The sequence below is a fragment of the Passer montanus genome, unplaced genomic scaffold (genome assembly GCF_014805655.1).
Source record: "Passer montanus isolate IOZ18808 unplaced genomic scaffold, ASM1480565v1 scaffold60, whole genome shotgun sequence".
Classification (NCBI taxonomy): Eukaryota; Metazoa; Chordata; class Aves; order Passeriformes; family Passeridae; genus Passer; species Passer montanus.
The window spans coordinates 3,977,686-3,991,313 of NW_024371038.1; the positions used below are offsets into that span (position 1 = coordinate 3,977,686).

At 40.8% G+C, this 13,628-nt stretch overlaps 1 protein-coding gene across 2 annotated transcripts in view; it reads right to left on the bottom strand.

The window, feature by feature from the left end:
• Positions 1 to 11,833, bottom strand: part of GCLM (glutamate-cysteine ligase modifier subunit) — a 12,632-nt gene extending 799 nt beyond the window's left edge. The window contains exons 1-7 of one of the 2 annotated variants that reach the window (XM_039727035.1): positions 11,583 to 11,833; positions 8,472 to 8,537; positions 7,959 to 8,043; positions 7,164 to 7,220; positions 5,720 to 5,922; positions 4,135 to 4,249; positions 353 to 2,436 (exon numbers count right to left, since the gene is read on the bottom strand). In XM_039727035.1, the coding sequence (XP_039582969.1) occupies positions 2,267 to 2,436; positions 4,135 to 4,249; positions 5,720 to 5,922; positions 7,164 to 7,220; positions 7,959 to 8,043; positions 8,472 to 8,537; positions 11,583 to 11,702 (816 nt within the window). In that variant the 5' untranslated portion in view covers positions 11,703 to 11,833 and the 3' untranslated portion in view covers positions 353 to 2,266. Of the gene's footprint in view, positions 1 to 352; positions 2,437 to 4,134; positions 4,250 to 5,719; positions 5,923 to 7,163; positions 7,221 to 7,958; positions 8,044 to 8,471; positions 8,538 to 11,582 lie in introns of those variants that run through there. The other variant, XM_039727036.1, reaches the window with a different exon arrangement.
• Between the last annotated feature and the right edge of the window lie 1,795 nt (positions 11,834 to 13,628).

Genomic DNA, 13,628 nt, shown 5'->3' on the forward strand with positions numbered 1-13,628 from the left:
GCCTGCCCGCGGCCCCGGCTCCCGGCGCCGCGCCGCCGCCCGCCGGGTGTTCACCATGCTGCTGCAGCGCCCGCGCCCGCCCCTTCCTCCCGGCCCGCCTGCCTGCCTTCCTTCCTTCCTGCCGCCCGCCCTTCCGGGCCCCGCGGCGGGAGGAAGGATCCGGGGCGGTCCCGCTCGGCCCCCTGACACGGGCCAGGACGCGGTGCAGTCGCGGGGTGCCGGCGCTTGGCAAAGTGTAAAATGCTGCACTAAAATGCCTACGGGAGTTTCAAATTTTAGTTAAACTTTCAAGGAAGGAAGGAAATCCCCTCTCACCCATCTTGATGCAAACCAAACGAATGAGATAATGTGGTAATTTGGCAGTGTTATGTTATTGGTGACTCTAGAAATGCCACGTCTTAAAAGGTACTTTTCTACAGCAAGCAAACTATTAGTAGTTTACAGAAAGGAAATAAATCGTCCCATTAGAGCAGCCTTTACATTGGCTTAACAGAGTTCCCGTTTTGTAGCATTTCAATATAAAAAAATGGAGCACACACACACAAGTCTGATGAGATACAGAATCAGCCAAATACAGACAGAGCTTACAGGTAGTGGTTAAATCATGAACACACGACACAGACCTAGTAGGAAAGTTTAAAATTAAACTCATGTGATTTTGAACTCTGATGCACACTGGCCCAGCATTAAAAAGAAACCACTACATTTTTATTAAGAGAAAAAAATCCAAACTTTTATTGATGCATTACTAGTATCAATTCCCTGTTTCTCTCATTTGTCAAAAGAAGAAGCCAAGAAAATTTCCTGCTATTTGCCACTACAAAAACGGTATTTGAGGACTAATGTCCCTTTAAAAACCTTAATCATTAAACATAGTGGAATGGATTATAGGACGCTGACATTCCAGACACTACCTACAGGCATTCAAATTCCACTTGCTGCCTATATGAAGAATTTCAAAGATGTTGGTGAAAATTCATTCCCTTACAGTCCAAATCTCAAAACATGTACAACAAAGTTAATGACTACTACCAGGATGAGGCCATGCCCCTGTCTCAAATCAAAATGTAATTTACTATTTTAGACACTCGGTATCAAAGTTCCTGCTAAACTACAAGCTGAACTTTAGGTATCTACTCTCATTTAAAGGCCAAGGAAAGGAAAAGGCCTTTTTGACAGAAGGACTACATTAACCAAAAGCCTTGCCTTAGCTGCAGCAATCTCTCTGGGATTAAAAAGCCGATGTGCTAAACTGCTGCCAATCAGAAAGATACCTAACTTGAGGCTAAGCCTTGCTTCACCTTTCCTGAGTGGCACTCAAGCACAGGTTTCCCAGGCAACCACACAAGTAATTAATTTTAATGAACAACATCAGCATTTACTGTCTATTCTACTTGGCTAATTGCTTGCGTAGTCCACAAGTATCAAAAAAAACAAGCCACAGTTGAGAAGGAGACAGGCACAATTTCTGATTAACAGATTTCTTCATAGCTTGTTTTCAAATGTTATTTTAAACATTCACTATTAATACATTTTCTATTTCAAACAGTAAAAATGCCATCACACTTGTGCGAACAATGAAGCGTATCGAGGCACAAAGAAGCCAGAAGGAATTCAAGTAACAATCAGAAAGTAATTTGGAAGATGCATTTTCTTCTAAATCATAAGGGTCTTTTCCACTCTATTAAAAATAAACCAATTTTCCCACACCCACAAATTAAACAGCTGACTTGCCTATATATACATATCAAGTAATAAGATAACAGCTTAATTTTTGGGGGTATTGTATCATTAAAAAAATGACAATTTTCTAAAAAAGCTAGTCCTTGAATGCTTGAAATGTGTATTCACCAGGTAAGTATGATTTAAGAGAAATTTGTTTTTTTTAAAAAATAAAAATATATGTTTCTCCATACTACCTAATGGCAGCTAAAATATAATGATAATTTTTACAGTGAACTGGTCATAAAAAGAAAATTATTTTAAACTTACTCTGTAGATAACTTCAATAAAAAAAGCCCCAAAATATTTCATATTTTGAATGAACCCATCAATAGTTAAGAAAAATAGTGTTAGAACACTACAGACACTCCTACTGACTTCACACTGAATAATTACAACTTTTGGTAGTTCATTATAAATGCTGTAAAAATCTTTCTATGAAAAATGCAATGTTAATGCAATGTTCCCCCATCCCAAAGAAATTTAAACAGCCTTTACAAAAAAAAAAAAAAAAAAAAAAAAAAAAAAGAAAAAAGACAGTGTTTTAAGAAGCATTTCTTTTAGCTTGTATGATATAGCCTTTGGACTTGATAATTCCTCTGCTTTTAACAATGACTGAATACCGCAGAAGCCATAAAGGAATCCACTTGTTTGCTTTCATGTTCGGGATGCTTTCCTGGAGAACTTCTTGGAAACTTGCTTCACAAAGTAATTCTGAAGTTAAAAAGGGATATTTGTGCTTAAAACAGTATCATGTAAACAGCTGCAAAAAGCAACACTTAGAAAGAAAAGCCTTTTCCCACAGTCCTTAAGTAGTACCATATACCCCTCAGATCCACTCCTGCAGAATGCATTTAGGGTAAAACCAGCTGAATATTACAAAATAAATCTCCAGGATGCTTTTTTGCAACATTGAGTATTTCTCACAAAACTAACTGAGACTCTGGAATATCAAATTGAGTTGATCAGCAGAGTCATTAGTGGGAGAAAAAGAAAGATTTGAAAAGCTAGTTAGACAAACCAGAGGCAAGTAAAGCATAGGGCTGAAATCAGCAAAGTACTGAGCATTCAGAGTTACCTCTGCAGTCACTGGAAAGTCAACATTTATAGTATCTCCCATAACGGGCTCATAATAACCATAAGCCCAGAAAGCTTTAAGAAAAATGGGCTTAAATGCCACAAAACAAAATAAAAAAGAAGGCATGTACAAGTCCTCCTAGTTTCCTCTGGAATGTTCATCAAAATAACAATGGTGAGGGACTGCTTACCAAAAATAGTCTCAATACTCTTCAGCTGACTATTACAGAAAAGTCAGGCTGAGCAAACAACACAAAGTAATCACAACTTGTGCTGTTTTCCATCAAATCCTCTTCTCCTTAATTTCATGACTTTCAGTGGATACCATTTATTAAAATGCAAGTTGCATTTGGACTTCAGAGGACATGGAAATTGAATGGAAATTGTCAGATTGAATGGAAATTCCTCTTGTATGCTGCCAGAGCAGTGATAAATCCTGCTCAGGCACTGATGAAATTAATTAATTGTAACAGTGGTACTATGAAGTACATACTTCATAAGAAATGCTTCACTTACTTTTTTCTTTGGGGTCAAGGGGAAAGAAAGGAGAAGGAAGGAAAAGTATCATCATGAATGATTAGTCATGACCAAGAATGTAGTGAAGGACTTAACTAAATATTGTTTAAGACTTTTTATTATTCCAGTAAGATGTTAAGGTGTCCAACACTCTTAAGGTGTTCTTAAGTGAAGAAGACTGATGATGTTTGAGAGAAGCTAATGTTATATCCCAGAATATTGCAGAGAACTGGTAACTCAGTTATACAGCTCAAAGGAAAGGCTCCAATTTCCTCATTCATTTAGCAAATAAATCACTGCATTAAAAAGTGAGGAATTTACAACTCTTTTTGTAATAATGTTATTTTAAGAAGTCAAGACTCTGAAAGAATCCTACTTAAAGCACAGTAATTTTACAGATCTAATATTACCAAACTACTCAAAAATCAACTGGCCATTAACATTTCTATTTCTATTTCACAAGTTCCAGGCAAGTACACTTTTGTTCGTCATTAACTGGCCTTTAGCAATACATTTAACTCCATATTTTGTAGAAATAAACATAGTACAAATTCTTCTTCTATTTATTTTATTTTCTTTGATTAGAAGTATTTCAAGAAATTATCCAAGGCTGCAAGACTAATTCAAGAAGGGGTGGGGGCGGGGGGAGGAAGCAACAGCTGTAACTTAACAGAAATATTTTATAAAGGAGAGACTTTTACAATCCTTGGTTCAGGCCTCAAAAAACAAACTTTGAACTTCAGGAAAAGATTATTCCTGATTTTCTATTGAATAAATGCATTTAGAAGTCTTCTGTTAACTTAATTGGCAAAGTCTTACCTTTGGGGTCATTGTGAGTTAGCAGCTGTATGTCACATTCTTTTGCAAATGCTGTGAGATCAGGTGGCATCACACAACAGGAAGCTAGGTTCACCTGATTACTACTTGGTTTCACCTGAGTAACAAAATATTTTTATAAGAAAAAATACTAATGTACTTTTAGCTGTTTCCCTCATGCCTTCTATTACAACAGAAATTTTGCTTTGAACAATTTGTCTTTGACCATTGTTTTGAAGTCTGAGCAAGGCTAATTAATTCTGCATGATTAATTAATGTAGGCAGCTGCAACACCTGTAATTCCTTGCAGCACATAGCCCAAAACAGGAGTAGGATCTAACTTCAGGTGCTTCCATAGCAAGATGAATCCTAACTCACTGCACTCTGCCTTTCTGTCTGCTGTGCTCCCGAAACAGGAGCAGTTTTATTTCCCCCAGCGCCCTCGCTCTAGTAAAAATATTATAGGGATGTTAGTTTGAAAAAGACTTCAAATTTAAAAATCCACACTAATTTTTTAGAGATATATTAATTTGCAATCTTCCATGCCTTCAGGCAAGTGCTTGATTCAGATCAAGTTAAAAGGGATGCTCTTCCACTGATTTTCTCCTCATAGACTGCATTCATGATCACCATGCAGATGGTCATTAAATCCTGCAATTGCCCTCTTTCAGTGTACATAAAACACTGAGGGTCACAAAGATGATCAAATGCCTGGAGCACCTCTCCTGTGGGAACAGGCTGAGAGAGCTGGGATTGTGCAGCCTGGAGAAAAGAAGGCTCCAGAGAGACCTAAGAGTCTCTTCCAGTACCTTAAAGGGGCTAAAAAAGAGCTGGAGAGGGATTTTTTGCAAGCGCATATGGTGACAAGACAAGGGAATACCTTTAGACTGACAAGGCAGGTTTTAGCTTAGGTATTTGGAAGAAATTCTTCAATGTAAGAGTGCTGAGGCACAGAAAAGTACTGGATCTGCCTTTCCCCTGGAGCGTGTTCAAGGCCAGGTTGGACGGGGCTTTCAGCAATGCAGTCTACTGGAAAGTGTCCCTGCCCATGACAGGAGGCTTGGAACTAAATGACCTTTCAATCCATTTTATGGTGCTATGAACTAGTCACTCTGGACAGCCAAAGTCTTGTGCTATTCTTCCTCTTTACATTTACACTTAACATTAAAACATCATTTTTCCAAGGGAAAATCCTTCCCTTTGTAACACAGCTTAAAGTGAAAACAGCTACATTTTCAGAGTCACTGGAATAAATCTGAAGGTTTAAGAGTACTTCCTAAGTATTAAAAATCCAAAACTTTCAGTTCTTTAATCCTTAAACCTTCAGTACTTCAAAGAACCTGCTTCTGAACAGACCTGAGATTTCCAGCTGCTGCTGGTCAGTACCTAAGAACACTGAACAAACAACAGTCATATTTGAGCCTCCCCCACCCTGAACATTATGACCATACACAAAATGTGGAAAATAACGGCTAATTAATATTTTATATAAAAAACATTTATAACAGAAGTTTGTAACTGTGTCAACCAACAAAGCAAGCAGTTACTCTGTCCTAAGAAATGCTATGAGTAGGAAGTTGGTTCTCACCTGTGCCCACAGATACAGCTGCTCTAACAGTGTTTTATCTAGGTCGGAGGTACCTATGGCAACAATCTTTTTGTTTTGAACTAGATTTTCAAGTTCTTTCCAATAAGGTTGCAAATATTCCAAGGAGAGGTTAGTTCCATCTTCAACAGGAGGTGGGGCAATAATCACTGAGTCTAACTGAGCAATTCCGAGAGCAGAACATGCTGAGGAAAAAGAACAGACACTGCAAAATCTTTTGTCAGATACGAACATAAACAGCATGACTCTTCAAATTTAGCAAAAACCACACCTCCTGCTTCACTATGCTAGCTCTCCATTCACCATGTGAAACTCTGAGTGTATCTGAGGTCAAGAATAATAACACAACCTTTTTAGCAAAGATTCAAGAATACAGCTGAAGACCAAGATTCAGTTGTAGGTCTTGGGAAAGCAAAAAACAAAACCAACAGAAAGCGAACAAAAGCATGAAGCTTTTTCCTCCTTTTTAATGTTAAAATGGTATTTTTCTCTGAAGACACTCTTGTTAACAAACAAGTCTCTATTTCTTTACTCTCAATTTCTTAAAATCTGTAGCTTTCACTCTGAACTATAACTCAAGAACAGGACATGGGTTAGAAAAACCACTTTATATGTCTGAGGAGTTAAACTACAAGCACACCAAACACAGAGACTTAATTTGCCAGAGAAAAGTGCAAGTCTTGGAGTCTCACTGAGCTTTAGGAAAAATGCAAGTCATAAGGCCTCTTAAGCACAGCAAACAGAGTAGAACTACCAAGCTAAAGCAATTATTTTCTTCAAGAGGAGTCCATTACTGTATGTTTGACAAATGGTGGTAAAAATTACAATAAATAAGCTATTAACTGGGGTATCAACAGAGAATAATGGTATCTGGCCCTTTCATCTTTGGTCACCCCTTAAGCCCAACAAACTTCCAAAATAGTAAAGTTCATTGCTGCTTACAATTACTGCTACATAAGGCCCACACAACTTTATGCAGAGACATTGTATGGCATTTTCAGTAAAACCTAACTATTTCACCAGCTACTTGCAGCATTATTTTATTTCCTGAATAATCTCTGAAAGACTACACAGTCAGTAGCAAAGTTTATGATGTTAAATGCATCTAACAAGAACTGGCAAGAATGGCTGTATCACTGCTATTAAAACATCACATGCTATTTCCTTTTTAACAAGTTTTGTGTAAAAGAATAGAAACTTGCTCCAGCTTATAGCAAGGAATCAGATTTGAGTTTGTGATCCATTTAATAAGTTTACTGACTTAGCTACTGTGCAAATAGACTTGATTAACTAAGTCTCAAAAGGAAAACAGGATATACTTGTGACAGTGACTACATACACCTCTTAGAAATAACATTAGAATTTTTTTCATCTAAGTTCTAGAGTAAAAAAGAAATCCTAACTTAAATTTGAGTTCCACACTTACCCAGGTCAACGGCGTCTCTGATCGATGAAGAATTTGATCCAACGATGAAAAGCTTTGCTATTTTCAAACAAACTGGAATCAATAACTAAAGAAGCCATGTATTACTAATATACAGCCATTTTGCTATATGCACTATTAATGAGTTTTTGGGTAAAAGATTTTTTAAATATACACCAATTGCTTAGAAAACTGGAAAAAAACCCAGTTTTTTGAAAGGCGACTGCCCAATAAAGACACCGTTCTCTTAAATTGTGATGTTGTTGTGCAGTCTCAGACCAAGAAATCATCCAGTGAGATGATGTAGTAAGCTGTAAAGCATCAAGACATGAAGCAATTACAGTAACAACCTGTGTAAGAGCCCCAAATGTAATAGTACAAACAGACTTCTTCACAACTTACTGAGACTCAAAATGTACTAGTGTTAGTTTGGACTGCCTCCTTCAAGTTCATCATATTCAACCTGGAAAGATTATGCAAATAAATGTGCTTCCAATGCTATTTCTTAATTCCAGTATTATCTGAAATATTTTGCTTCAAAAATGTCAAAGACTCACAAAATACATTTAAAATATCTTCAGGTGATGTAAGTTAAAACTAGAAAAATGCTGAGCCACTTTAAAATCTGAAATACAAATTCAAGACTTTCTTAACCAATGTTTAAGAATAACAGTGTGCAATGGTGTAATTTGATTCTGCAATTATAAGAGAGAGAAAAAAAACCCCATCTATGAATATCCCATTAATGATGGCACATGAAACCTTTCCATGACACTGAATTTTTGACTATGTTCTTACCTGATACTTTCAACTCATCCCTTTCTTCAGGATTTATTTTTTCTATAGCTTGAGCTACAGAACATTCCAGAACTTCCAGTGTTTCCTGTAGTAAGTACATGAGACTTAGGAGCAATGTCAAGAGGAGACAGTAAGCTCCTGAAGAATTTTTTTTTTTCAAATTAGCTAAAAACAAAAAAGAAAAAGCAAGTGCCTTACTGCAGTTGGAAACAAAAATAGTAGAAAAATGCTAAGACACAAAATAAGTAACCCAAGGCTTCTTGATCACTGAGGGGACATCAAAATAATGAACATATATGAAAGGCCCTAAAGTAACCCAAGGCTTCTTGATCACTGAGGGGACAGTGATGAATGAACATATATGAAAGGCCCTATATGACCCTAATATAGAAAATACAAATTACTGCTTAGATTTATTGGAACAAGATTCAGTAGTAAGTTTTAGAAGTGCAACCAACTCTCTGTCTTTGGTTTCACATGTAACATGGATAAGATGCATAACACCTCTCCTACCTGATTTTGGTCTTGGCTGATCTTTGAGCTCCACTCAGTCAGTGTTTTCTGGATGCAGTCCCGCACCTACAAAACATTTTTTCATGCTGAAGCGTGGGTATGCTCCAGCCACACACAAACACAACAGTACAAAGATGTGTAGGACAGACTGCACTAATGACATAACCCCACAGAAGATTCTTCCTTCATAGCTTCTAGCTGAAACTTGCTCAAACTAGTTTACTTACATATTTTTCTCTCCTCTTCCACAGAGTTTTAGCAATAATATACGTACTGTACTTTGGTTAATTCTCAGACCAATGCCATCTTAAAAGGAAAGTACAATGCTAAGCAAGCAAGAACTAAGACATGGGGTGGGGTTTGGGTTTTTTGGGTTTGTGGGTTTTTTTGTGCAGAATTCCTAAGTTACAAAGTAGTCAGAAAAGAGCTTAAGTGCCATGACACCGTAGAACTGAGACTTTACCATCAACCACTAAATACTCATTGTATTAATTACTTCCCTTTTTTTAAGATGCACACATCCCTACCCATTTACTGCCCACCTAAGCAAAACCACTAATGCTTTTAAGTCCTTCTTCACTGTAGGGGGAACCTGCAGATCCTACCCCACACTTGCGAAGCGTGGGTATGCTCCAGCCACACACAAACACAACAGTACAAAGATGTGTAGGACAGACTGCACTAATGACATAACCCCACAGAAGATTCTTCCTTCATAGCTTCTAGCTGAAACTTGCTCAAACTAGTTTACTTACATATTTTTCTCTCCTCTTCCACAGAGTTTTAGCAATAATATACGTACTGTACTTTGGTTAATTCTCAGACCAATGCCATCTTAAAAGGAAAGTACAATGCTAAGCAAGCAAGAACTAAGACATGGGGTGGGGTTTGGGTTTTTTGGGTTTGTGGGTTTTTTTGTGCAGAATTCCTAAGTTACAAAGTAGTCAGAAAAGAGCTTAAGTGCCATGACACCGTAGAACTGAGACTTTACCATCAACCACTAAATACTCATTGTATTAATTACTTCTCTTTTTTTAAGATGCATACATCCCTACCCATTTACTGCCCACCTAAGCAAAACCATTGTATTTTTCCTTCATCCACAGATGCAAAATAAACTCGACTAAGAGTCTGATCATGGATTTTCTTGAACACAGTAAGACATAACTATTAAATCAGCTAACTAATTTTATACAGTACCAGTGGTGCAGCTGTAGCAGTGCTGTGGCTTCCCTCTGATCCATCCCAGGAGTTAAGTACAGGTACTGTCTGACTGCCACCTGCCACAGGTAGGAGCACTTCCACCAGCTGCTGCTTTGCTTCACTTTCCACAGTGTATTTTACAACTGTGTGCATACCTACTTTGTGTACCAGTAAGCAGCTGTTTCCTATGACACCTAACTCAGAGAGCTCTAATACCATGCACAAACTAGAAGTCAACATCCCTGCCTGATATCAGATAACACAGGAACAATACTTTGTGAACGCAAATACCATACATTCCCTCCATCATTTAAAACAGTATAAAAACCCCTGGAACGAAAAGGCAAGAATTGACCACCCCAGTAAACAGCTAAGTGCAATAACCCTTTAATAAAATAACTCTTAATCCTATTTTGATACAATTTATATTTTTATCTTTTCCTTTCTGAGGGCAAGTGAGACAGTACTAAATGTTTGTATGCTGCTGCTTTGCGACTGTCACAGGACATAATTGTATTGCGGCTCCTCTGCACCCGCCTCTGACTCCAAAGCACGCCACTCCCCTGCCCTCGGGCCATGTGGGAAGAGCAGTGTATTCCACTGCTTTGATCCGCTTTTCCACACACAGCTGCATCTCCTAACGCTGGCATTCACAATTCCCAGAATTTTAGCTTACATTCTGCCACTGAGAACTGACTACACCAAAGAGAGGAGTTAAAAGCTGATTGCAAATGATCCCATTTATTTGCCTTTGGAAGTACATCAACTCTGGAAAGCCAGTGGATTCCTCTGTAAACAAGTGGATTTTAGTACCTTAACTATTAGTTATGCCCATTGGCCACTCTTAACAGCCCTCCAGAACGTGCCCACACAAGGGTGCCCATGCGGACACAGCTATGTCTTTGTTACAGAATCCAGCCTTATTGCACACAGATCACAGAATGTTTAATAAGCAACCAGGCCAAATAAAACGTTATGTGGTCAGGTTATGACCACATGAAAGCTAAACAAGAGTATGATGAATTCTTCCTTCTTGTTACATCATCCTCTCTGCCACCTTTCTTCCACTTGTGCATGATTAATATGCAACCAACCAACTTCTAGGTTATCACTAGTGTCACTACATAGCAATAATCAGCCAAACCCATAGTTTTTCTGAGATTACTGTGTCCCGACAAAACAGCAAATATGGTGGTTCTGAAGTACATGGCCACAGGCTCTCCAGACATTTTATGAAAACTATTCTAAGTATTGACACACACCGCTAAAGGCAATACTTTTAAGGTGTCAATTAAAAAGCTCTTTTCAACTTCTTAACAAAGAATGACAGCTCTCTGCTTCAAAGAAGACAACTGCTACTTTTCCCAAGATCTGTCTCTATGAAGAAAGTATACTAACTTCAGGCTAGGAAAGAGAATTTTCATCATCTGTAATGCAAGCTCACATCTATGCATATTTTTATCTTACTAGAGATGTGTAAGGGATTCCCTTTGCCATTACAGACAGCAGTCAAATTTGTGTTTTAATCCTTCACTCCCGGGATCCGAAGGCTGGGCTCGCTCCTTCTCAGGGCAAAGTGCTTCCGGGGACACGGGAGCCCCGACCTCCCAACAGGGCAGAATACAACGAACGGACGAAAATAACAAGCGAAACTCTGTTTTGCCATTCCCATCTCGCGCCTCCCGAGGGCAGCGGCAAGGGATGGCTGGGGAGCCAAAGCCCCTCCTCGCCGTGCGGGCACCGTGCCCCGCCGTGCCGCGCCGAACGGGTCCCGCTGCGGCCGCCGCCCGCACCGCCCGGGGAGCGGCGCCCGGCGCTCGCTCAGCCGCCCGCGGCCCGGCCCGGGCCCTCGCCCCAGCGCGGGCCTCCGCCGAGGCGCCGCGAAGGGAAGCCCGGCCCGCCCCTCACCTCCTCGCCGGGGGTGGCCGGGCACTTCTTGCGGAGGCAGCCCCAGTTGAGCAGGTTGCCGGTCTGCAGGGTGAGCGTGCCGGCGCGCTCCAGCAGGGCACGGGCGCCCTCCGTCCCCATGGCGCTGCTCAGGCGGTGGCCGGCGGGCTCTCCGCGACACCTACGGCCCCGGGCAGCCCCGAGCTGGCCGTGACTCAGCACCGGCACCGGAGCGAGGGGCGGCGCGGGGACGACGGGCGGCGGGGCGGGCCCGGCGCTCCCGCTGCCGCCGGGCTCGGGCTCGGGGCGCAGCGGCCGGGTTCGGGTCCGGGTCCCGGTCCCGGTCCGGACCTGAGGGCAGCGGCCACAGGACCCGGAGCCGGCGTCGCGCCCAGCGGAGTAGCCAAAGCACGCGAGGCACTGCCCGGTAGTAGCGGCCCGGGTTCGGGAACACCCCCCGAGCCGCGGCCGCGCCGGGCTGTGGCTGCTGTGCCGGCTCAGTAAATGTTCTCATTTAATGCTCTCAGGAACCATCCGAATCGTGCTCATGACGCGTTCCAGTAACAGGTAGTCATTGACAGACACAGAGATAAAAGGCCCAGAAAAAGCATCCAAATGCTTGTCCCTTCTGGCTGTGTGTGCATTTGGGTGAAACAATGTCAGTCAGGGCAGCACCCCAGTTTTACACCAGCTGGTTCCAGTAAAGACACACCGGGTAAATCCTGAAGGATTGTGGTTTGGGGGTATTTTCTTTTTCAAGATGAGGAGACTTCTGGAACACCACACTGACCAAAATCCTTCTGTTCTGGAGAGTTGAGGGGGATGGCTTTTTCCTTCTGTAAATCCTGTTAAAGGGAACAGTGAGCCACAAATTCTAATTTTGCAGTCAGCTTGGGAATTTGAATTGTTTCTAATGGATTTTTCTTCCTCAAGCTGTATTGTGCTAGTAGAAGGAACCAATTTGCATAACTTCTGTCAGTCTGAAGCACTGCCTGATCGCTTTCTGGTACAGAAGGTTAGTTTAAATGTCCTTTATATTTGTGATCTGATTAATTTTTCATGTTGGGAAATGTTTTCATGATTCTATATGGCTACAGAGCATGTGGAAATGAAATGTATTGAAAGAAATGCCAGCCTATTTGGAGAAGCAATAATTTTGGATCTATTTTTCTTTAGTATAATAATCCAGAATGTCTAATTTGGTCCAAACGTTAATTCTCTTCTCCAGTCTTGGGATTAGCTTGTGAAGCAGTGTATGTTTTTGTATTTGCCCATATTTTACACTAATAATGAATAATGTCGCTTTAGGGCTTTCTGATCAGCTGACTTTCCATTAGAGGCCTTTTATTTTGGTGAAATTTATTATTTGATATTTCAGTAGCTTTGATGGTTCTAGATCTGTGCAAGAAGGTTAAACTTGGAGATAGCAGAAGGTTTTCAAACAGTATATAGCACAAATCTTTCTGTCTAATGGAAATTTATGGCAGTGGAAAAGCAATGTTCCTTTGTAGCCTGGTAGATTTTGTTGATATTTAATTACCTTAGCTCTTAAAGAAAAGATATCACGTAATGAAGACTGGGTGGAGGAAAAGCAGTGTCAGCTCTGTACTGCTTTATGCCACGCATGTAATCCTCAGCAGTGGCAGGAACACATCAGAGGAGGAGAAGGGATCTCAGCAGAGTTCTGTTGTCAGTCCAATCACCCCCGAGACATCAGGTAAACTATCAAAAAAAAAAAAAAATAAAGAAAAAAAGAAAAAAAGGAGGATGTGTTTTCTAGCTCATGATCAGTTCCATTTTTCAAGTTACCTCATTAAGATACTTCAGCTCTTTAAAAAGAAAAATATTTCCTGCAGTAACTCTCAAAGAAAAACAAATCACCCTTCTGAATGAAATGTCACTCCCGGCGGCCGGTGCATACTGTTCTTCTCCCGCAGTTTTTGAACACCGGGAGCCGCAGAACTTGGCGTGCGCGCGGAGCCGGCGGTCCCGCACTGCTGCGGCTGCCGGGGCACGGCCGCGGCTGGGCAGGCAGCGCTGCCAGCAGCCGCCCACCGGCACGGCCGG